This window comes from Episyrphus balteatus, chromosome 4 (genome assembly GCF_945859705.1).
Source record: "Episyrphus balteatus chromosome 4, idEpiBalt1.1, whole genome shotgun sequence".
In the NCBI taxonomy this organism is placed as follows: Eukaryota; Metazoa; Arthropoda; class Insecta; order Diptera; family Syrphidae; genus Episyrphus; species Episyrphus balteatus.
In genome coordinates, this window is record NC_079137.1 from 17424991 (window position 1) to 17448311 (window position 23321).

The 23321-nt window shown below is 32.2% G+C and overlaps 2 protein-coding genes across 2 annotated transcripts in view; one reads left to right on the top strand and one right to left on the bottom strand.

Moving 5' to 3' along the window:
- The window catches only part of LOC129920285 (cytochrome P450 4d1), a 28802-nt gene extending 13064 nt beyond the window's left edge, over positions 1-15738 (bottom strand). The window contains exons 1-2 of the mRNA XM_056001611.1: positions 15273-15738; positions 15029-15214 (exon numbers count right to left, since the gene is read on the bottom strand). Coding sequence (XP_055857586.1) covers positions 15029-15214; positions 15273-15630 — 544 coding nt within the window. The 5' untranslated portion in view covers positions 15631-15738. The remainder of the gene's footprint in view (positions 1-15028; positions 15215-15272) is intronic.
- Positions 4450-5286, top strand: LOC129920290 (uncharacterized). The gene has a single exon (XM_056001628.1). It carries the CDS (start codon positions 4664-4666, stop codon positions 5237-5239), a length of 576 nt encoding a protein of 191 aa, XP_055857603.1. The 5' UTR covers positions 4450-4663; the 3' UTR covers positions 5240-5286.
- Positions 15739-23321: the final 7583 nt, after the last annotated feature.

The window sequence follows — 23321 nt, forward strand, 5'->3', positions numbered from 1 at the left end:
TAAAGCAGTTAGGTGATAGTAGTAGGTACCAGTCTTTTTTATTTTTCGAATATGCAAGGATGGGGACCACGCCCTCTGCTTAGAGAATGTCTATTTTTTTTTATATTTATTTTGCATAAGATTCTACCAAGCCATAAAATTCTATCAGAAGTTTGATAAAAAATTAATGCAAAAATGGACGGTGCCCCCTACATAAATTCTCGAATTTTAAATTTTTTTCTTTGTATAACTTACCAGCTCTACCATTCTACCAAGTTTCAAGATTCTGCGACAATCAGAAGTGCTCTAAAATATTTGATGAAAATTCAGCCCCTGGCTAAAATTCTCAATTTTTAAGTTTTTTCTTTTGTATAAACTACCAGCTCTACCATTCTACCAAGTTTCAAGATTCTGCGGTAATCAGAAGTGCTCTAAAATATTTGATGAAAATTCAGCGAAAATTAGCGGTTACTACGCCCCCTGAATTGAAAATATCAAATTTTCGATTTTTTCCTTTGTATACACCACAAGGCCCATCATCGTGCCAAATTTTAGGTTTCTGCAATAGCGGGAAGTTCTCCATATATTTGACGATCTGTCAATGAGTCAATAAATCAGTGAGTCAGTTACGGTTTTTGAGATTTTTGAAGCCCTATATCTCAGAAACTACTCATCGTAAGTAGCTGAAATTTTGTGAGGAGTTTGGTTTTTACCAGCTTAACAAATGATATGGAAGTTAGAGGGGGGGTCCAAAATGGCCTGAGTTGTTTCCTGTAAATAAGGGTGTAGTGCCAAAGTTGCTAGGGAACTTGGCTGGGCACTACCATACCGGCCCTTTTATTCTTGTTTCGTACTTTTTTTTAATGAATTTAGAAGAAGTATGGTTTTAGTTTTTCATCGTATTATTTAAATCTCGAAAAAAAGTGCTATGACTTTTAAAACGACTAAGTTGTGGGTGCACTGCTTCTAAGTCGGTTCTATAAGTTTAGAAGCTAGATGTACGTTTTATTACCATTTATTTTTTCTGTTTTGGTATGGAACTTGTTTCTTTACTCGTAATTAAAAAAAAAAACATTTTCCCAATAGTAAATAATTCTCTAAAAAAAGTTATACATAAGTTCAATACATCAAAATTTTGTTTTTTTTGCGAGATATATTGAAAAAACCAAAAAGGTGGCTTTTGCACCCCTATCATCAATTCCTACCCTCTCATTTAATATAACTCCGCTTAGGGTGGTCCAAAAAAATTGTATTCGATATTTGGTCACCCGCTAAATTTGTTCGACTTATCTATAACATTAGCGTTGTGTAATTTCAATTCGCTATCTTAAGTGGAAGAGGGTGCTGAAAACAGTTCAATGTTTACTTGTTTAGGTTTTGTAAGTAATCTTGATTTTTTTTTCATTTTTTTTTAAATAAAATATTTTATTTACTTTATTTAGTTTTATTTGTCTTTTTAAAACATATTAAATAATTTTTTTTCGAAACAAATGTGAGAAATACTTAATAATAGTAATTAATAGGCCCAAAGTACAAATAAAAAATATATGCCCCAACTGTTGACGTAATTTAATTGGAAGAAGCTCCATTATTTCGATTATTTTTTCAGAGTAAGTACCTACAACAAAAACAACTTTCAAGCAATATCGATCAGCACCCCCTTCCCCTTCTATATAGATAGGAGGCTGAAAATTCAACAGTATGATACCAATAGGATGTGGATGTGAAACCTAACCACTTTTTGAAAATTTTATTTTTCCCGAAAAATCGTGGACAACCTTAATCCGCTGTTTTTTTAATCTTTTATATCCTATTCCTGCATAAAAACGCTTGAACGTCTTAGTTCTTTATTGCTATGTTTTTTAAGACATAATCAATAAAATATACCTAGAGAAAGATATTATTTCTTATTATTATTTATTGGAACTTGGAAGTAGGTAGGAACATATAAAAACTCAAAAAATAGTTTGAAAAAAATCGATAACGTTATATTTTTATCTTAAGAACTTTATTAATTTTTTTCCAGAACTTTATAAATAACTGAATCAAAAGCTAAAAGTTTTAACAAGTAAAAAAGGTATTTTGAGTTGCAAAAAGCAAATAGAGTCAGTTGAGGTAAGTGCGCGCACTTTTCACTTTAAGGCGAAATTGTGAAGATTCTGTAAGAGATATTAGCATAATGTTTTTTAGATTTGATACATCTATACTTTGGGAACAAGAAAACACAAAAAAAAGTTTTTTAGTTTAAATATTTCATATGATTAAAAACAAAAACCAAATGAAGTCAAAGTGCTCACTCTTGCCCCAAAGTCAGGGTAAGATCGCGCAAAATCTTGGGTAAGAGCACGCACATAATTTTAATAGGAATCTTGACAGTTTACGGCAACTAAAAACTAAATGTTATACTTAGTTAAACAAAATTTTATTTCAAAACTTTCAAGTTTTCACTAAAATGAATGAAAATGTAAAATGTTAATGAAAAAACAAATTAAGTTCAAATACAAAAACTTAAACTTTATTTATAAAACAAAACAAACAAAAAAATATTTCGAATTAAATTAGAAGATTACGGACTTTCTTTTTTGGAATTCATGAATAAAAGCCTTCGTTTTTCAAAATTTCGTGTTTCAAATGTTTCTGTCCTGTTGAAAAAAGAAAAGTTCAATATGGCGAGAAGTGCGCGTTCTTAACCACAAATGGAGATGGACTGCACGATTTTACCCACAAAGGTACTTTTTTTGCTATTTACCAAATTTATAATAAAATACAACAAAATCTAACAAATTTTGAACTTTAATCAAATATACATATGCACAATTCCAAAATATGTACTACTCTCGGTATATAATGCTCCCACGCTGACGCTACACACTTTTCCCGCACAACTTTTTTTTTTTGTTTTTTCAACCCGCTTTTAAAATAAAATGGAGCTAAGCACACAATCGCGAAGGTCATCACTTATTGACGTCTTACTAAGCGCTGATTTACTCATTTTTCGTTTTAGTTTTTTTTGGACACAACTTGAGAAATAAGCACTGGGCGCTCTTACCCACTGAGCGATCTACTTTGACGGAACGGACGCAACGGATTCTATGGGTTGGGCCCTTGACTCTACGTGCGATTCATGTATTTTATTTCGTATTCTCTATATTTTATTGTTATTTCAAGTAAATTTGTTTTACCTTGTTTCACTTCGAATTTTTTTTTTATAAATTCATTTTCATAAGCTGCTTGATCAGTTTGTTTGAAAACCTACATGTGCATTCGATATTTTTATGACTGCATTAAGTAGTTAGTAGCTACTCTTACCGGTATGACTAAATCGATAGTAGCTAAGGCTATTAAACCAATAAAACTACCTACAATGAATGAACACAAGCAAATTGAATGACCAGTGAATAGAGACAATCAAATTTGAACAAATTGTTCAACAAAATTAATAAATCAAATAATATTATTTAACCTTTATAGGGTCCTCGGGTCATTTTTGACCCATTTTGGCAAAAAAATCAAGTTTTCTCGAAAACTAAATTTTTTAGACATATAATATTTCATGACTTTTCCTAAAGTTGTGAGCTTAATATAATCAGGAAATAATTTTGTTAAAATATTTTTTATTTTGCTACGTACAGATATTTTTACGTTCGCGGACCTCGGGTCATAATTGACCATACCGTAAACCGAACGTCAGCTGTATTGTTATTTATTTTCAGATTACTCAGTTTTTGTTGTGTGGCTGCATTATTTTACTTACGGTGCTTTTATAAAAAAAATATTGACAGCTTGTGGCTAGCACATGCTTTTATTTGCAAGTTTGAAGTAGTTGGACTGTTTGAAAATGAGTGATAGTGAAAGTGATTTTTCTTTGAGATTTTCGGATGATGAAGAATCGTGTTCTGAGTTCGAAGATCATGTTGAGGAATCTAATTCATCTGATAACAGTTTTAGTGAGGGTGAGGATGCATCTGTTCCTGCCGAAACAATGATGTCAAAAAATGGCCTAATAACTTTTTCGAAAAAACCCCTTGAGAATAGTGCTGGAAGAGTCTCGAGGGAAAACGTTATAAACTTGATGCCAGGGTTGACACGTTATTCGTCCTCAAGAATCACTGCAGAAGAAATCTCCAGCTTTGAATTATTTTTCCCCCCTCCTTTAGTACGTACTATATTATCGTACACAAACATTGAGGGTAAACGCGTATTTGATGAAGAATGGGCTGATATTGAACTATTTGCTTTCATTGGAATTCTTTTATTGGCTGGTGTTTTTCGATCCAATAATGAAAGCTCTGAAAGTTTATGGGACTCACAAAAAGGAAGGCCAATATTTGCAGCAACTATGTCACTGAAGACTTTCAAGAAAATATCTAGAGTTATCAGGTTTGACAACAGAGATACTCGAAGTGAACGGCGTTTGTTAGACAAATTTGCTCCTATACGTGAATTGTGGAATCAGTGATTTGAGATTTTACCGAAGCTTTACAACCCATCCGAAAATGTAACAATAGATGAACAGCTGGTAGCATTCAGAGGAAGATGTCCTTTCCGACAGTACATACCATCAAAGCCCGCGAAGTATGGAATCAAGTTTTGGGTACTTTGTGATTCTGCAACAAGCTATGCTTGGAATATTCAACCTTATACTGGTAAGGAAATCGGAAATACACCTGAAAGAAATCAAGGTATGCGTGTAGTCCTTGCTTTGGTTGTAGGGCTAAAGGGGCATAATCTTACGACTGATAACTTTTTCACATCTTATCAACTGGGACAAAAACTACTAGAGAAACAGATCACACTAGTTGGAACTATACGCAAAAACAAGCCCGAATTACCACCAGCAACAGTCAATATAAAAGGAAGACCAGTTTTGTCATCAAGTTTTGCTTTTACTAGGAATACTACTATTGTGTCTTATATCCCGAAGAAAAATAAATCTGTGAATCTTCTAAGTACATTTCATCATGACTCGAAAGTGAGTGATCGTGCAGATAAAAAGCCAGCAATAATTCTAGACTACAATAAATGTAAAGGCGGTGTAGATACATTGGACAAAGCAGTTAGTTGCTACACTTGCAAAAGAAAGACTAAGCGATGGCCTCAAGTGGTGTTCAGCAATATGGTCAATATAACTCAGCCGGAAAGCAGTACAGGAAGGAAAACAACCAAAAGGAGCCGATGTCAATTATGTCAAAAAACAGATAATAAAACAGGTTTAGTTTGCGACATTTGTAATAAATTTATATGTAAAGCAGCATTCTAAAACCATCACTTTGTGTTCAAACTGTAATAACTAATAATAATTTTTTCTTCCATCATACAATATGTATATATGTATATAGATTTATAATAGTATAAATAGGATAAAAATGTACAAGAAACTTGTTTGTAGATGCAATAAAATCCCGTATATATATTAAAAAAAGTTTGATTTTCATTAAAAACATCTAAAATATTAAATTATAAACCAAAGCAGTAATTACTAATTAAATATTTATCATTCACTCTGAAATAGCAGTAATGGGTCAAATTTGACCCGAAGCCCTCTTACGTTAGTAAGTTTGAGGACCTTATGAAGGTTAAAAAAAAATTTAAAAAAAAAATCGAATTATTTTTTTTTTTCAAATTTTTACTTATTTTTTTACTTAGGTATAGATTTAGTGATGGAACTAATTTTTTTTTCAAAATTATAGGTAGATATTTTTGTTTTCTAGATGCAATACTCTTGTTAATTTCTAGTCAAAAACAGAAAACCGGACTCAAAACTGTCTTGTCCACGGAAAATAAAAAAAAAAACAAAACCACTTATTCTAAAACAAAGCTTTTTTAGGGTTTTTATGTGGCTGGGCTAGTAGGTAATTTATATAAAACTAGCTAACCCCCACTCGCTTCGCTGAGTGCACATTAAAAAAAAATAGAACCTGTTTCAAAATAAATTAAAACCGAAAAAAACTGGTTTATTGTAATGAACATTAACAAATTTATTGTAATTTAAGCAGTTATTGGACATTGTTAATGGAATAATGGCACTTGATTCTGAAGGCCGAATTACACTTCAAAACAATTCATAAGTGTATTTCCAAGTATTAAAACAAATTACAAAAATCATGCTTGGCTGAGTGAACGTGCAATAATGGCTGGTACAAATAAAAATGTGTCTGAAATCAATGCAATAATTTTAAACGATACACTGAGCCAAAAAACAACGTAAAATCAATCTAAACCACTTTGAATCAATGGAAAATCACTACATTTTTAGCCTAAAGTGGAAAATGATTGAATCAAAGTAGCACACTTTAAATCAAAGTTGTTCACACATTAAATCAAAGTTGTTCACACATTAAATCAAAGTTGTTCATACATTAAAAAAAATAAAAAAATAAAACTGGCATCCGCTGGGGATCGAACCTGCTATACCTGCGTTGACAAGCTTGTGCTTTACCACTGTGCCATCTCACTTATAAAAATTGATGTGACAAACTGTAAGTTAAGCACAGGACGATTTTTTAGAAAATTAATGAATATATTTTTCACCATTGATTCAATGTAGAACGGATTAAAAATTACTATGCGTTTTTTCTCTGGGTGTATAAATGCACAATTTTTTGCCTACAAATCGGTTGACCCTATCACAAAAATGAATGCAATGTATCAAATTGAATTCATTGGGTATACCAGGACTGCCTTAACATCATTTAGCTCGGAAAGAAGTAGCGCCCATTATTATGCTTCGGAACATACAGCCACCTAAACTTTGCAATGTACAAAACTTGTCTTGAAGAAGTTAATGGCAAATCTAATTGAAGCTACCATTTTTTGTGAAAAACTCAAAGGCGAAGATGTGTTGATTCGTCAAGGTCCAATGATTCTGTCAGATTACCCATTTGAATTCAAGCGTCTTCAATTTTCTGTAACATTGGCATTTACCTACTATAACCATAAATAAGGCACAAGGTCTATCTTTAAAAATATGTGGTATTAATTTAGAGAATCCTGTTTTTTCTCATGGTCAACCTTATGTTGACTGTTTGCGGGTAAGAAAACCATCTGCTCTATTTACATATATAAAAGATGGAAAAACAAAAAGTGGTGTGTATCAAAAAGCCTTGCCATATTTTTATTTTTGGCTTATATTAAAATTATATAAATGCTTTTTTAGAAAAATTTTCGTCTAAGAGCCAATTTTTCAATCCTCTAATAAACAGTCAGTTAACTGTTCGACGAATAAAGTTATTAGGCTCATAAACAATCAGATAAAAACATTGAATTTTTCAATCAAGAATAATTTATTCTACAGAATAACAAAAAAAAATTGTCAAATTCAAAAATATTTAAAATTAAACGTCATTTTTATTCATGATTGTTTTTGTTTTCTTGTGTTCCACTGTATTTTTTTCAAAATTCTTTCAAAACAGCTTTGACAACTGACACAATATTTTTGTTGAGATTATTCCTTAGAATAATTTTTATTCGTCACTGAAAGAAGCAGATAGTTTTATTCATAGGAATAAGGTATATCTGCTTGTTGAAAAATTGATTTTTTCTCTATCCTTAGGAATAACTACTAACTGACTGTTTAACTGACTATTGAAAAATTGGCCCTAAATCAAATAAGATTAAAAAAAAACGGTTCTATGGCAGGTACCGTTAATAATGATTTTCAAAATAAAATTTTTTTTTGAAAAATAGACCTTTTTGTAAAACTTTTATTTGATTTTTTTTAACAAAATCGTTGGAGCCGTTTTCGAGATATTTCAATTTTACTAAAATCGGTATATGACAAGTACCGTTTTTTTGGTCAAAAAAAATTAATTCCCAAAACCCTCTGGAGAGTCGCCAAATAACGCTACATACCAAGTTTTACATAAATCGGTTCATCCGTTTAGGCTGTAGCTTCGTTTACAGACAGACAGACGGACTTCCGGGACCCACTTCTTTGGCATTCTCTATCATCGTAATGTCAGGGGGAAAAATGTTATCTCAACTTTTTTTGTAGGAATGCAAAACTTGATATATAGTACCTATATCGCAAGTAAAAATAAAATTGTTTGGTGCATGCTGGTGAATTTTTAAAGTTTTTGTCGAAATGTCTTAAATTTTTTTTGTCCTATTTACCTGCGCGTGAATTCCATAGGAAACGTCTTTTGGAGCTTTTCCCTTTTTGTACGTTATTTTGTATCAGAAAGTATGAATTCTTTGACTTTTTTAAGACTATAAACAATAATATTTATTATTTTGAAAGCCTGTCTTAATATATTTTTTTTACAAATTAAGCTTAGTTAAACTTTTTTATAAGCTAGAGTGTTTCTTCACTCGTACAAATTGACAGCTATGTGAAGATGGGAGAAAAGGTATTATTTTTTTTTGATACAAACCATCTACATATTAATACCTTTCAAACAAAACAAAAATTACCAAAATCGGACCAGCCAAACGCGAGTTTATCGGCCACACACACTTAACGAACTCTCTTTTATATATAAGACTAGCTAACCCCCACCCGCTTCGCTGAGTGTACTTTTTAAAAAAATAGAACCTGTTTCAAAATACATTTAAACCGAAAAAAACTGGTTTATTGTAATGAACATTAACCAATTTATTGTAATTTATCCAGTTATTGGACATTGTTAATGGAATAGCGGCACTTGATTCGGAAGACCGAATTACACTTCAAAACAATTTTTTCAATGTAAATTCAAAAAATTAATTGATTCAGTGTTTTTCCAAGTATAAAGACAAATTACAAAAATCATACTTGGCTGAGTGAACGTGCAATAATGGCTGTTACAAATAAAAATGTTTCTGAAATCAATGCAACAATTTTAAACTATATAAATGCACAATGTTTTGCCTACAAATCGGTTGACCCTATCACAAATGAAAGCAATGTATCAAATTACCAAACGGAGTTTTTGAATTCATTGGATATACCAGGACTATAATGTATCAAAAAGCCTTGCCATATTATTAAGTCTAAGCAAAAAAATATAATTTTTTGGTTCATGCTGCTGAATTTTTAAAGTTTTTGTCGAAATGTCTTTAATTTTTTTTGGCTGAGTGAACGTGCAATAATGGCTGTTACAAATAAAAATGTTTCTGAAATCAATGCAACAATTTTAAACTATATAAATGCACAATGTTTTGCCTACAAATCGGTTGACCCTATCACAAATGAAAGCAATGTATCAAATTACCAAACGGAGTTTTTGAATTCATTGGATATACCAGGACTATAATGTATCAAAAAGCCTTGCCATATTATTAGGTCCAAGCAAAAAAATATAATTTTTTGGTTCATGCTGCTGAATTTTTAAAGTTTTTGTCGAAATGTCTTTAATTTTTTTTATCCCATTTACCTGCGCTTATCATGTAGATACGGATTGCCTTAAAAAAAGTCAAAGAATTCATACTTTTTGATACAAAATAACGTACATAAGGGGATAAGCTCCAAAAGAAGTTTCCTATGGAATTCATGCCGGGAGAATTATCAGACCGGTCCAATACTTGAATTTGTATATCGAGGAATAACGTGACATTCTTAACTTTATGGCAAGGACCCAGTCTTGCATAGATATAGATGCTTCGAGTCTAGAGCCTATTCTGAAATCGTAAAATCAAAACGTTCCCAAGCTCCTTTTGTTTTGGTCTGGAGCTATGGCGTTTTCCTTTCCCTGAAATAGCAGCACAGCCAATAATGATCAGAGGATGTTTTTTTATTTGATTAACGTACTTGTCGGGTCTTATACGAAAAAAAACTACTCCAAATCTAAGAAAATTACGTACTATCCAGACGATCAGAGCTTCTATGTTTATGCGAAATGCGATCCTTGCCATTAAAGTTAAGCATGTCACGTTATTCCTCGGTACAAAAAAATTAAGTATTGGACCGGTCTGGTAATTATCCGGGCGTGAATTCAAATTCCATAGGAAACGTCTTTTAGAGCTTATCTCCTATTGTACGTTATTTTGTATCAAAAAGTATGAATTCTTTGACTTTTTTTAAGTCAATCCGTATCTACATGATAAGTTCAAGTAAATGGGACAAATAAAATTCAAGATATTTCGACAAAAACTTTAAAAATTCAGCAACATGAACCAAAAAATTGTATTTTTTCGCTTGGCCCTAATAATATGGCAAGGTACTGTAGGTGTTTCATTAACCTGCATATTTAAAGGCAATTTAAGAACCGAGTGTGCTGTACGGCCACCATCTAATAACATGGCTGCAATTTCCAGAGCCAATGCTATTTTATTTTCAGATCGTAGTTATGCTTAAAGTAATGATATCAAAAATGTTTTTCCCGTACCATCGGGTGCATCTAAGAAATACAAACCACAACTCTGATTGATGAAACCTTGCATAATAGTGTCATACTACGGGAATTGGTTTGCACAAATATTCTTAATTCAACGCAATTGTATTGCCTTCCGCGTAGTATTTCTTGATCAAGAACATCTTGCTCTTCACAATTTGGAGCAACCAATCCTAATTGTGCTAATGCTTTATTCGCAATCATCAAACAAAACACGTGTCCTAAATAAAGATCACAACTTGATTATACATTTTTTCATTTGTGTAATCCAAATGTGGATTTAATGTCACACGGCGCATTCGGTGTATCTACTCCTAATCACATCTAATCCTAATCTAAAGCTCGAGTGGATTTGAAGGATAAGATGTGATTATATTTACTGAGAACAATATGATGTGGCGAATACAAAACAGATGCACCAGGAGGCGTTGAGTCCCAATGAGTGTCTGCTTCAAGCAAATTCAAACGTTGACAGGCATCACAGACTATAAACGATAATTATTATTTTGAAAGCCTGTCTTAATATATTTTTTTACAAATAAAGCTTAGTTAAACTTTTTAAAAAGCAAGAGTGTTTTTTCACTCGTACAAATTGACAGCTATGTGAAAGTGGGAGAAAAGGTATTATTTTTTTTTATACAAACCATCTACATATTAATACCTTTCAAACAAACAAAAAATTACCAAAATCGGACCAGCCAAACGCGAGTTTATCGGCCACACACACTTAACGAACTCATTTTTATACATAAGATATTTACCTTTTTGATTAGTTTTGTTCAGACTTTTGTAAGAATACAACAAAAAAGTTACTCAGTGTTGGATTGACTCTGAATTAATCCTTTTTTATTTTTATGCCTGAGAAGACAATAACACCGCTATTTTTCATTAATGAAAAATCAACTATAATGTGCAAGGTGCAACAGTAATTGGCAGAACCTCATCAAGCGTGGAAGAGTGTGTCAATGAAAATACCACACGTGTCTCTCCGCTTGAAAGAAAATCAAAACTTTGGGATTTTTTTTTAATTCAGAAAAAACAAGACTGACTATTATTATGCTGATGTTAATGGCTGTTTTATGATGCATATATGCTCATTTTCGTATATAGACAATGAAGAAGAATAGAGTCAAAAACTTTTTTTAAGTTGCAATAGTAAAAAAGCACCAATTCAATATTTTTTAAACTTTCTTTCTGCATATTTGGATAATATCAGAAGTAAAATAAGGTAAATTCAAAATAAATTTGTTTGCTCCTTTTTAAGCTTTTGCCTACTAGACACGAACATACAAACTTATACTCACACAGACAATTTTCTAAAAAAGTGGGTCTCGCAATTCCGTCCGTGCGTCTAGACGCGTCTGTACGTCTGTGCGTCTGTGCGGTTGTGCGTCCATCTGTACACATTTCCACAGCCTAAACGGGTGGACGGATTTTCTTCAAATTTGGTACAGATGATTTTTATGAAATTCTGAAAGTTGGTTTTTTTTTTGTTTTTTTATGTCTCTATTAGAAAGTGTACCTCCCATACAAATTTTTCAATTCAAACCAAATAACTCGAAAACGGTTCTAACGATTTTGATTAAACTTTGCAGACGTAATATTCGAAGTAAAGAACAAAACTGCATTTTTAGTTTTTCTCAAAAAAGTCAAAGAAGTGTACCTCCCAAACAAATTTTTCAAATTATACCAAATAACTCGAAAATGGCTCTAACGATTTTGATTAAACTTTACAAACGTAATATTCAAAGCAATTGCAATAAAACTGCATTTTTATTTATTTTTTTTTTTTTCAAAAAAAAGTCAAATAAAAACACTTTTTTCCATTTAACAAAATTTTGCCCTAAATGTCGGCTCTTCCCCAACATCAACAAAATTCTTCAATTTTATATAGAGGCAGCCCTTAAAATCTACAAGTAAACTAATATAAAAGTGTTTTAAACTGCAAGAGCAAGTACGTGCATTTTATTTATTTAAGCTTTGTTCATTTTCGAATATTTTGGAGTACAAATTTTGAGTTTCAAATCTTATATTACACCTCAAGCCTAGTATGCTGATGAAGTGAAATGAAAATTCTCAAACAAAAATAGAATAACGCAAATAAAACTTTTCGAAACAAGATGCTTTCTTGTAGGGGTTCAATTGTTCTAGAAAAAAGGTACTTGGTATTAAATCGATTGCTTTATCCGTTTAGAAGACATTCGTATCCAAACCCTAATGCCCACTAATTTCAATAGTTTTTGACGTGATTACGTCTTATAAATCGATGAACCATGGCAGCCAGCACAAAAAAGTGACGCCATTTTCTAACGTTACACTCTCGCACTTTCGGAGTGCGGCAAAAAATTTCAATTAAAAATTAAAAATAAACTATTTGAGATACAAAAATATTCTATAGCTTATTTGAAAGATAATAACCTAAAGCTTAATCCAAATGAAGGATTTTTAAAAATTCCGTAAACAGGGGTAAAACGGAAAGATGAAATTTGTGCTAAAATCTAAACGCGAAGTCGTACATAATTGATTTTTTTTTTGTTATAGATAGATGAGATTAATTTAAGAACAACTACATTTAAGAAAAAATTCTAAAAAATTTTGAAACTAAGCTATATAACGTTTTGTTTGAACGTTGTACACGTGTTGGGGCTATGACAAAATGATGATTTTGGGTAAAGGAAATTTTTTTTGGCAATTCTAAAGATGCCAGGTGAAAGATGAGAGAAAAAAAAATTAGGCGTCTGATACGGATTTTTTTCCAACACTCTGCGTTTCGAAATATGAATTTTTGAAAAACACCTTGGTTTTTGGGGTATTTTTGGGTAATTTTTGATTTTTAGCTTTTTTTTTGGAGCGTTCAAAACTTATAGGACATGTAGGTTTTGGCCTTATGCATACATGTGCAAAAATCGTTTAGTGAGTTTTGACTGAATAACGGAAGAAACAAGTTTTTAAAAAACACGTTTTTTGACCGTTTTTAACCGATTTTCATCGTTTTTTATTTTTATCGTTTTTTCTTTAATAGATACAGGAATAAAGTATATGAAGTAATGTTAGACCATGACTACGACTATATGTATGCTAAGTTTCAATCATTTTCGTAAACACAATTTTGAGATAACGGTAAAATAAAATTTTAGAATTCAACAGGTTATAACTTTTGACCAAGAGCAGATAGAAATTTTATTAAAGCGTTATTATGAGCATCCTGATACAATTACCTTTCATTTGGTATATCACACATAACGGTAGACTAACTACAAGCTACACAATGTTAAATCAAGAAACTTGCGAAAAACCTCAAAACACCAGTGGAGATATGTTGCCCCCCGAACAGCCACCAGTGTGGGAAGTACCGTAATCTCAGTCATGAAATTCGACATGGTTGACTCTAAAAAATTCTAACTTCTCTTGTAGGCATCTTTGAAATGAAATTGATACGTCATATGAAAAGTGAAATAATAAGCTTTCACATGGTATATATTTTTTATAGGTTGTCAAACAAAAAATTGATTCCATAGCCTGAGAACATAAAAATAAATGTTTTTTTTTTGCTTTTTACTTGCGATATAGGTACTATCTCAAGTTATGCATTCGTACAAAAAAAAAAGTTGAGATAACATTTTTCCATGACATTACGATGGTAGACAATGCCAAAAAAGAGGAGATTTTAAATTTAATGAAGTGTGAATAAATTGGGCTTAAGATTAATAAAACGTTAAAACCGGTTGCAAAGTTTAAGTCAGAAATGAAGAAAATAGTTCCATGACAGGTACTTAACAGTATCGGTTCAAAAATATATTTTTTATTATAAACGTATGTACAACGTTATCCGCAGATGACACAAAAGTTTCAAATAAAACCGTTATTGCCATTTTTGAGAAAAGTAAGTTTTTTTTATCAATTTGGTTTATGGTAAGTACCGTTGGAAAAATTGGACCAGTCTGGCAAATTGAGCAATATAGCTAAACCAAAAACATATATTTTATTTCTCTTGGGCCTAATAATATGGTACTGTAACTCTAGCAGTTTTGAGTATTTTCACTTGAATTTTGTCAAAAATCTTTAAAACATACGTACGGATTTTTTGATTTGATAATTAAGCCATTTTTGGCGGCTACCAGTTCCAGTAGACTGAGCCTGAGACTGAGTAAAAAACATGCATTTTTAAACACTATCTGTTTTTGGTCTAATAAAAATTATTACAAAAAAAATATTTCATTCATAAAGTATAAATCAGTTTTTTTTTTAAAACATTTTTATGAAGAAATTAACTAAATATAAATACAATGGGTATTGAAAAAAATGTTGCAAACAAAATGACAAAATGCGTTCAAAAATCCTACTTAAAATTTAGCTAGAGCTCGAATTTTGAAAGCCATAAAAAAGCACCAACAAAATGTTACGCAAAAAAAACCCAAAAACAGGTCGATTAGCTAATAATCAACCATCATTTAAAATCACTTCTTAGTTCATTTAAATTAAATTTTTTTCATTTTTATATGCAAATTGCGGTATTAGATTTAGTGTTTCGATCTATAACTAAGAAGTAAGAAAAATGTAGTTAGGGCCTTTACGAGAATATGGGGCAGTATAGCAGCTACAGTAACCTTAATAAAAATAAATTTTGTATTTGCTCAAGGAAACTCCAGGATAGACCACCATTATTTATGCATAGTTTTTCACTTTCACTTTTGAATGACTTTGATTTTTTGCTTAAATTGCTGATTCGGAGAACCTACCAGAAATAACATCCATCGTATATCTATTGACTGCCTGATACAACTCAAAAGATTCCAAATCCATCAGCTTGTTCAACACATCACACAACACTCGACTTTGTTTTTCAAAAACATTCAAGTATTCTTCAAGAATAGTAAAATGAAACGCTGGAGTAATTGTTTTTCTCCGCGAATACCACTTTTTGCCTGTAATAAATAAATATATAAACAAATTGTATTCGGTCAAAAATCTTCACAATATCACCTTTACTAATAAGTAGTCCTTCATTCAACCAAGGCTTCATTAAATCATAAGTTGAAGCTTTATTTAAAAACGTACTGCCACTCATAATAGTTTTCAAATCCTCCGTGTCATGAAAAAATATATTCAATTCTTGGCCGATCCACACGCGGTAAGTATTACCATATTTCCTGATAAACTCTCCAAGGATTCTCATATTATCTTCTACCGGAATATTTATAAAATGCTGTGCATTACCAAGTATTGGCCAATTCGGTGGCCCCGAAATACGATTGCCAGCCTTATTAAGCTTAGCATATTTAATTTGATAAAATATAAACCCGAAAAAAAGAATTCCAAGGGGAAAAAATAAAAACATCATTCTTGCGATATGAACTATCTAGTTCTGACAATTGATAACCCAATGTGATCTACTTTACTAAATGACTGAAAGCAAACAAAAATCGAAACGCGGTTTTCCTTGGAGTTCTCGCATCTGTGACTCACTCACATGGAGTTTTGCTATCTCAATTGAAGCTTCTTGTTTATTATTTATTCCAGTAGTATACCGTTTTATACTTCCAATATATATTACAAATGCATGTCGTCCCATGAAGGTACAAGTTTTGCATTCGTAAAATAATATAGACATTTTCATTTTAATTTTGATGTATTGTAGATTAAACAAATTGATACCCTACCTATTTTAAGAATGTTTAATTGCCAACCAGCTAAATGATTCATACTGCATTTCAAATAACTGGATAATTTTTTTTTTTTTTAATTTAAATAATTCTTTTAAACATTCATAACTACATTAGGACAGGTACGTGCGACCGACCGGTGTGGTGGATTTTATTTAAATTGTATTTAAATTTTATTTGGAATTCAGACGATGTTTCGTGTATAAGAAGATTAACACAACACAAATAGTAAAAAACAAAAGCATGTTCTTAATAGCCACTTAATGATGGTCTTGATTTAATTACAGGTACAGTCAAAGCATGTTTTTAATGACTTATTTGGTATGTAGTTATAGAGTAACTTACATTTTTCGATATATGATTTTGCTGTTGTTACCTGAAACCGAATAAAAACAATTTTCTGAAGTAAAGGGACTTGGTCGCAGGTTTTTCTTATAACCCCGAGCAGGGCACAGAGTGGGACCTGAGCGAATAGGGCTCGCTCTAAACTGAGCACAACCTGAGCGCCCTGAACAGTTTATGAAATACAATTGAGCACGGAACTGTCATTATATCGATACCTTCCCGTAAGAATGTATTAAGCGACATTTTTTTCGAAAATGACTTCTTGATGTGGAAATATACTATAAGTTGAGCGCCACGTTTTGGTACCATTTTGGTTGTTCTATCATGTAGGATAAAAAGGAAACTAGAGAGAAAACAAAATTGTGCAGCCCATACATTTCCTCACAGAATAATTTTGTTTTTTGCGTTTCCTGAACAATTTTAAAAATTTCGCTTAATACATTCTTACGGGAAGGTATCGATATAATTTTTTTTTTAATAAGTTGTCAAAAATGTCAACTTTGCACGGGTCGTTTGAACACGACACTACTCGAAATGTCTTGCACTCCATATAGTACAGGAAAGTTAGTAAAAAAACAGGCATTTTGTGGAACGAAATACAGGACGGCTGAATTTTTCAAATCTGAAAGAGGGGTATTAGAAAAGCTTAAGTCCTGGTTTTCGGGAAAACGCGAATCACTCTATATCTCCAAAACTATGGGTCCTATACAAATGGTTATCAGACCAAAGTTATTGGAAATTTAATTATCTTTTTCTTTGTAGTACATTATTTTTCTGAGCGGGCAATAGTTTTGAGGTTATGTTGTTTTAATTTATTTTTTTTCGGTTTTTTAAAGATTTTATCATTCCCGGTATCAGTTACATAGTTTTTTAAACAGTAAAAGTTATAGACCATCAAATTTCTAATAATTTGGTATATTTTTGAAAGTCATGCGATGTATAAGTCGAAAGTTATTGATCTGAAAACGAAATACAGGACGGCTGATTTTTTCAAATCTCAAAGAAGGGTATTAAAAAACCTTAAGTCCTGGTTTTCGGAACGCCAACCACCTGACGAAATCCACCATTTTAAAAAACGTGAATTGGTCTATATCTACTACACTATTGGCTTGAGCGAATAAGTTACTTAACCAAAGTTGTAGGTAATATAAATATCTTTCCTTGTGCATTCACTGTTTTTCAGCGAGGACAACACATTTGAGGTTTTGTTGTTTTGTTGTTTTATTTTTTTATTTTTTCGTTTTTTTTTTAATTTTTCTCAGTCTCTATGATAGAAATATAAAAGTTGGACGTTTGACTTAAAACAAAATATGTGTACCACAATATCTTATATATATAATTCTCCTGTGCGTTTGTTTGTGAGCCTACTCCTTCTAAACGACTGGACAGATTTTTCTGAAATTTGGTGGGTGTGATAAGGTCCATCATAGACAGGTTTTGTTTCATAATTGGACCCGGTAGGTGGCGCTGTTGTCGAGTTGTAGGAAAATTGCATATTCTGAACGAACGACTGGACAGATTTTTGTGAAATTTTGTGTATGTGATAAAGTCCATCCGAGACAGGATTGTTTTATAATTGGACCCGGTAGGTGGCGCTGATGTCGAGTTATAGAAAAATTTCATATTTTGAACGAACGACTGAACAGATTTTTTGTGAAATTTTTTTATGTGATAAGGTCCGTCCGAGACAGGTTTTTTTTTTATAATTGGACCCGGTAGGTGGCGCTGTTGTCGAGTTTTAGAAAAATTGCATATTTTGACCAGACTGGAGAGATTTTTGTGAAATTTTGTGTGTGTGGTATGGACCCAGTAGGTGTCGCTGTTGTCAAGTTATAGTTAAATTCCATATTTGAAGTCCGAATGACAGTAGATATAGATTTTTATGAAATTGTGTGTGTGTGTGTGTGATAAGGTTCGTTCGAGACAGGTTTTGTTTTATAGTTGGACCTGGTATGTTGTCAAGTTATAAGCAAATTCAATATTTGGGGTTCAAAATCGCTCATATTCAAGGGTAATAAAAACAAACATGAATTAACTCTTTAAAATGTTAGTCCCGCAAAGAAAATTGTTTACCATCAGTATATCTCAATTAAATTTATGACTGCATCTTAAAATTTGTTTAAGTTGTTTCAACTACCATTAATACAATTTCCGCATAAAAATCAAATGATTTATTTTTTTTAAAGAAATATTTCGACGTATGTATGAATAGAATTAAGACGAAATCTTTTCATTTTTAATCGTTTTTTTTTAAGATTTTATCCTATTGCTATTGTTTCGGTTACTGGCTCCAACATTACTCACACGGTAACGGTTTAGAAACGAACAAATACAAACTTCAATGAAACCAAAATATGTAAGAGAGAGAATACTATTTTTAAAGTGGATTAAAAATGAGCGTTGAAAGTGGATGCTACATTCCGCAAATAAAAATTTTGGAAGTTAAAACGAAAGTCAACAAAACAAAAACAATGGTTGTTTGTATAGTCGGTTTACGGACGATAATTTTACGTGATAACGTCATAAGAAAACAGGTTGTTTAAACAAAAAAAAAGTAAAAAGATCGTTCTTGGTGTTGGAATTCCAGGCCTCTGGTGCAAAACACAAATCATTAACAGTTTCACAAAAGAAAGGGAGAATGAGTCATATTTTTTTATAATGGCAGGCGGGATTCATCGACTTAGGCACTTTTTGCAAAAAAAAAATAAGAAGTGAAACCAGAGCCAGTTTTTGTATATTTGTGAATTATATAACCTTTATTGGTTGAATAAATTCCGATAAAAATTTGTAATAGCTGTCAAACAAATGATTTGCTTTGTTTAATATTTTAAACAGTTTTACATATGTATGTACCTATGTGTAATGGGAAAAGGTTAACACATTACAAAATCAAAAATTGGAAATAAAACTTGGAAAAGGGGGAACGAAGTCCGCCGGGTCAGCTAGTCTTATATATATAATTCTCCTGTGCGTTTGTTTGTGACCCTACTCCTTCTAAACGACTTGATAGATTTTTCTGAAATTTGGTGGGGGTGATAAGGTCCATCCGAGACAGGTTTTGTTTTATAATTGGACCCAGTAGGTGGCGCTGTTGTCAAGTTATATGCAAATTCCGTATTTGGGGTCGAATGACTGAACAGATTTTTGTGAAATTTTGTGTGTGCGATAAGGTCCATCCGAGACAGGTTTTGTGTTATAATTGGACCCGGTAGGTGGCGCTGTTGTCAATTTATATGCAAATTCCGTATTTGGGGTCGAATGACTGAACAGATTTTTGTGAAATTTTGTGTATGCGATAAGGTCTATCCGAGACAGGTTTTGTGTTATAATTGGACCCGGTAGGTGGCGCTGTTGTCAAGTTATGTATATGCAAATTCCGTATTTGGGGTCGAAAGACTGAATAGATTTTTGTGAAATTTTGTGTGTGCGATAAGGTCCATCTGAGACAGGTATTGTGTTATAATTGGACCCGGTAGGTGGCGCTGTTGTCAATTTATATGCAAATTCCGTATTTGGGGTCGAATGACTGAACAGATTTTTGTGAAATTTTGTGTATGCGATAAGGTCTATCCGAGACAGGTTTTGTGTTATAATTGGACCCGGTAGGTGGCGCTGTTGTCAAGTTATGTATATGCAAATTCCGTATTTTGGGTCGAAAGACTGAATAGATTTTTGTGAAATTTTGTGTGTGCGATAAGGTCCATCTGAGACAGGTATTGTGTTATAATTGGACCCGGTAGGTGGCGCTGTTGTCAAGTTTAATTCAAAATCCGTATTTGGGGTCGAATGACTGGATATTTTTTGTGAAATTTTGTGTGTGTGATAAGGTTTGCCCCAGACAGGTTTTGTGTTATAATTGGACCCTGTAGGTTGCGCTGTAGTCAATTTATTTGTGCTCTACATATCAACCGAACCGAGTTAACCGGAAAAAGAGAGAGATTGCTCTTAAAGTTCCTTATCTTTGGTTTTAAAAGTCATATAATCTTCAAAAGTATACCAAATTAATAGAAATTTAATGTTCTACAACTTTAATGGTTCTTATGTTTCATCATAGAGACTGAGAAAAGTTAAAAAAATAACGAAAAAATAGAAAATAAAACAACATAACTTCAAAAGCGTTGTCCTCGCTAAAAAAGAGTGCAAAATATTTATATTACCTACCTACAACTTTGGTTAAGGGGTAATAACACCTTGTAAACCACGAAATTGAGAGTCATTTTCATCAGCGTATAAAACAAAGAAGAAATATTATTTTCTTTTGGTGTTTGTTTAGTTTAATTAAGTAGGGTAAAGTCGGGGGATATGGCACCCATTTTCGTTTTTCGTTATTACTTGAGAAATAAAGAAGACATCTATTTCAAACAAAAGCGGATTTATTTTAAAACTATTTTTTAAATACAAAATAGGTAGATAAGTGCAATTCAAAGATAATTTCTTGTTATTTTTTGCAAAAATAAAAAACATTAAAAAAAACATGATTGAAAAAATGGAGGGTGATATGGCACCCTATTTCTTTTTGATATTTTTTTGTGACACTTGTTGCATGTGTTTTAAAAGACGTACATGAATCATGAGACCAAAAGTGACATTATGATTACTCCCTTATTCCGCACTTTTCAGCCAATCTGAAAACTATTTATCAAACTTTTAGGCTCTGGTCATTTAAGAAGCCTTTTCAATGTAGTGAAGTGTGAAGGGAATCGCAAAATGCTTAGGTCCTGCTTTTTTTTTTTGACATTCAGCAGCTCCAACGGCTGCTGTGATCTGTGTTTTAGTCCACTTGGCCTGGTTTGCTGAAGTTTTTTGTAAATACAATTGTCAGTTGAAAAATAAATAGGTTCAAAAGTAGATGCGGGGGAAATGGCACCGGTGCCATATATCCCGATGTTTTTGGGTGCCATATCCCCCATTTGACTACACTTCTGTTTTTTTCCAATGACACGAATAATCACGTTTGCTTAGTTATGGTAATGAGCAAACACAAGAATATAACCGTTACCGTTCTTTTTGTGTTAAAATGAACCCTCTGCGTCAAATACTTTTGGAACCACACGTACAACAATTTTACACAAAAAAACTTTTCGCCCAAATTGAACTCACTTTTTTGTTTGTCCATTTTTTAAATTTTAGTGGCAACGGTTACTGCGGATCCGAATGCATCCACTGATAGCTTACATCAGACTGAATTCTTTTCTGCTCTTTTTGCTTTGAAAAGAAGTCACTAAGTGGGAGATATTGAAAGGGTGCCATATCACCCGTGGTGCCATATCACCCGACTTTACCCTATATTAATAGGTAACAGAATAGGCTAATGTTAAATTTTTTAATGATGTGAAATTTTTTAAGTGGCGGTGTAGTTCAGGATGATAGTAAAATCCTGTGCTCCCATCGGGCGATCAACTAACTCCTACAGTTTTTAACCGATTGGGCTGAAATTTTGTGTGGAGCTTAAAAATACTATTCTCTAGTGAAGTACGTAGGATTTTTTTTAAATATTAAAATTTAACGATTTTATAGTCTTTTTTTCAACGAATTTTGTTTTTGGAATGAAATAATTTTTTCAAACTAATGCCATTTCTTTAAAAACTAATATTTCAAAAAAATCGTACTTCACTAGAGAATAGTATTTTTAAGCTCCACACAAAATTTCAGCCCAATCGGTTAAAAACTGTAGGAGTTAGTTGGTCGCCCGATGGGAGCACAGGATTTTACTATCATCCTGAACTACACCGCCATTTAAAAAATTTCACATCATTAAAAAATTTAACATTAGCCTATTCTGTTACCTATTAATATACTTAATTAAACTAAACAAACACCAAAAGAAAATAATATTTCTTCTTTGTTTTATACGTCGATGAAAATGACGCTCGATTTCATGGTTTACAAGGTGTTATTACCCCTTAAGTAACCAATACACGTTTTTCAAAATGGCAGATTTCGCCAGGTGGTTGGCGTCCCGAAAACCAAGACTTAAGCTTTTCTAATACCGTTCTTTCATTTGTAAAAATCAGCCGTCCTGTATTTTGTTCCACAAAATGCCTGTTTTTTTTACTAATTTTCCTGCACTTCGATTATAGTTTTCATATCAATAACTTTCAACTTATACATCGCATGACTTTCAAAAATATACCAAATTATTGGGAATTTGATGGTCTGTAACTTTTTCTTTTTAAAAAATCATGTAGCTGATACCGGGAACAATAAAATCTTTGAAAAACCGAAAAAAATAAATTAAAACAACATAACCTCAAAACTATTGCCCGCTCAGAAAAATAATGTACTACAAAGAAAAAGATAATTAAATTTCCAATAACTTTGGTCAGATAACCATTTCTATAGGACCCATAGTTTTGGAGATATAGAGTGATTCGCGTTTTCCAAAACGGCGGATTTCGCCACGGGGTGGCGTCCCGAAAACCAGGACTTAAGCTTTTCTAATACCCCTCTTTCAGATTTGAAAAATTCAGCCGTCCTGTATTTCGTTCCACGAAAAAGTCTATCTTTCCTGTACTAATATGTTTTGATGCAGAAATGTTCCTTGGGGTCGCAAAAAATTTTTGCATTCCTTTAAGTTTTTTGGTAAGTTTATGGGTAAGAAAATTTTTGACTAACCAAAAAACTTAGGAATGCAAAAATTTTTTGCGATTTGCCATGAAACCCAAACGAACATAAGATTTTTTTCATAGAGAGTATTCACCAAACATGTTGAATTGATTTTAGGATTTCTGGGAGAAGAAAAGCGATATCGAAATGATTTAAACGGATTTTAAAAGAAGAAACTCAGTTCTTTAAGAAACCGCTACAAATGTTATTATAAAAAATTATCACGCAAGATGACATAACCTCAAAAACTGTTAAAAAAGGGTATTTTTGATTTTCTAACGGTAATATCTCAAAAACTTGATGTGATGGAATTTTTTGACTTCGGATTCGAGTTCAGCATACGAAAAACCATTAGAAAAGTATACCCTGACTTCTATAAAAAAAACTTTTTGATTAGTGAAATCGAATTGGGCAGAAA

Excerpts from the sequence above, each read along its gene's own strand:
- LOC129920290 (XM_056001628.1), top strand. The coding sequence starts at position 4,664 with ATGCGTGTAGTCCTTGCTTTGGTTGTAGGGCTAAAGGGGCATAATCTT.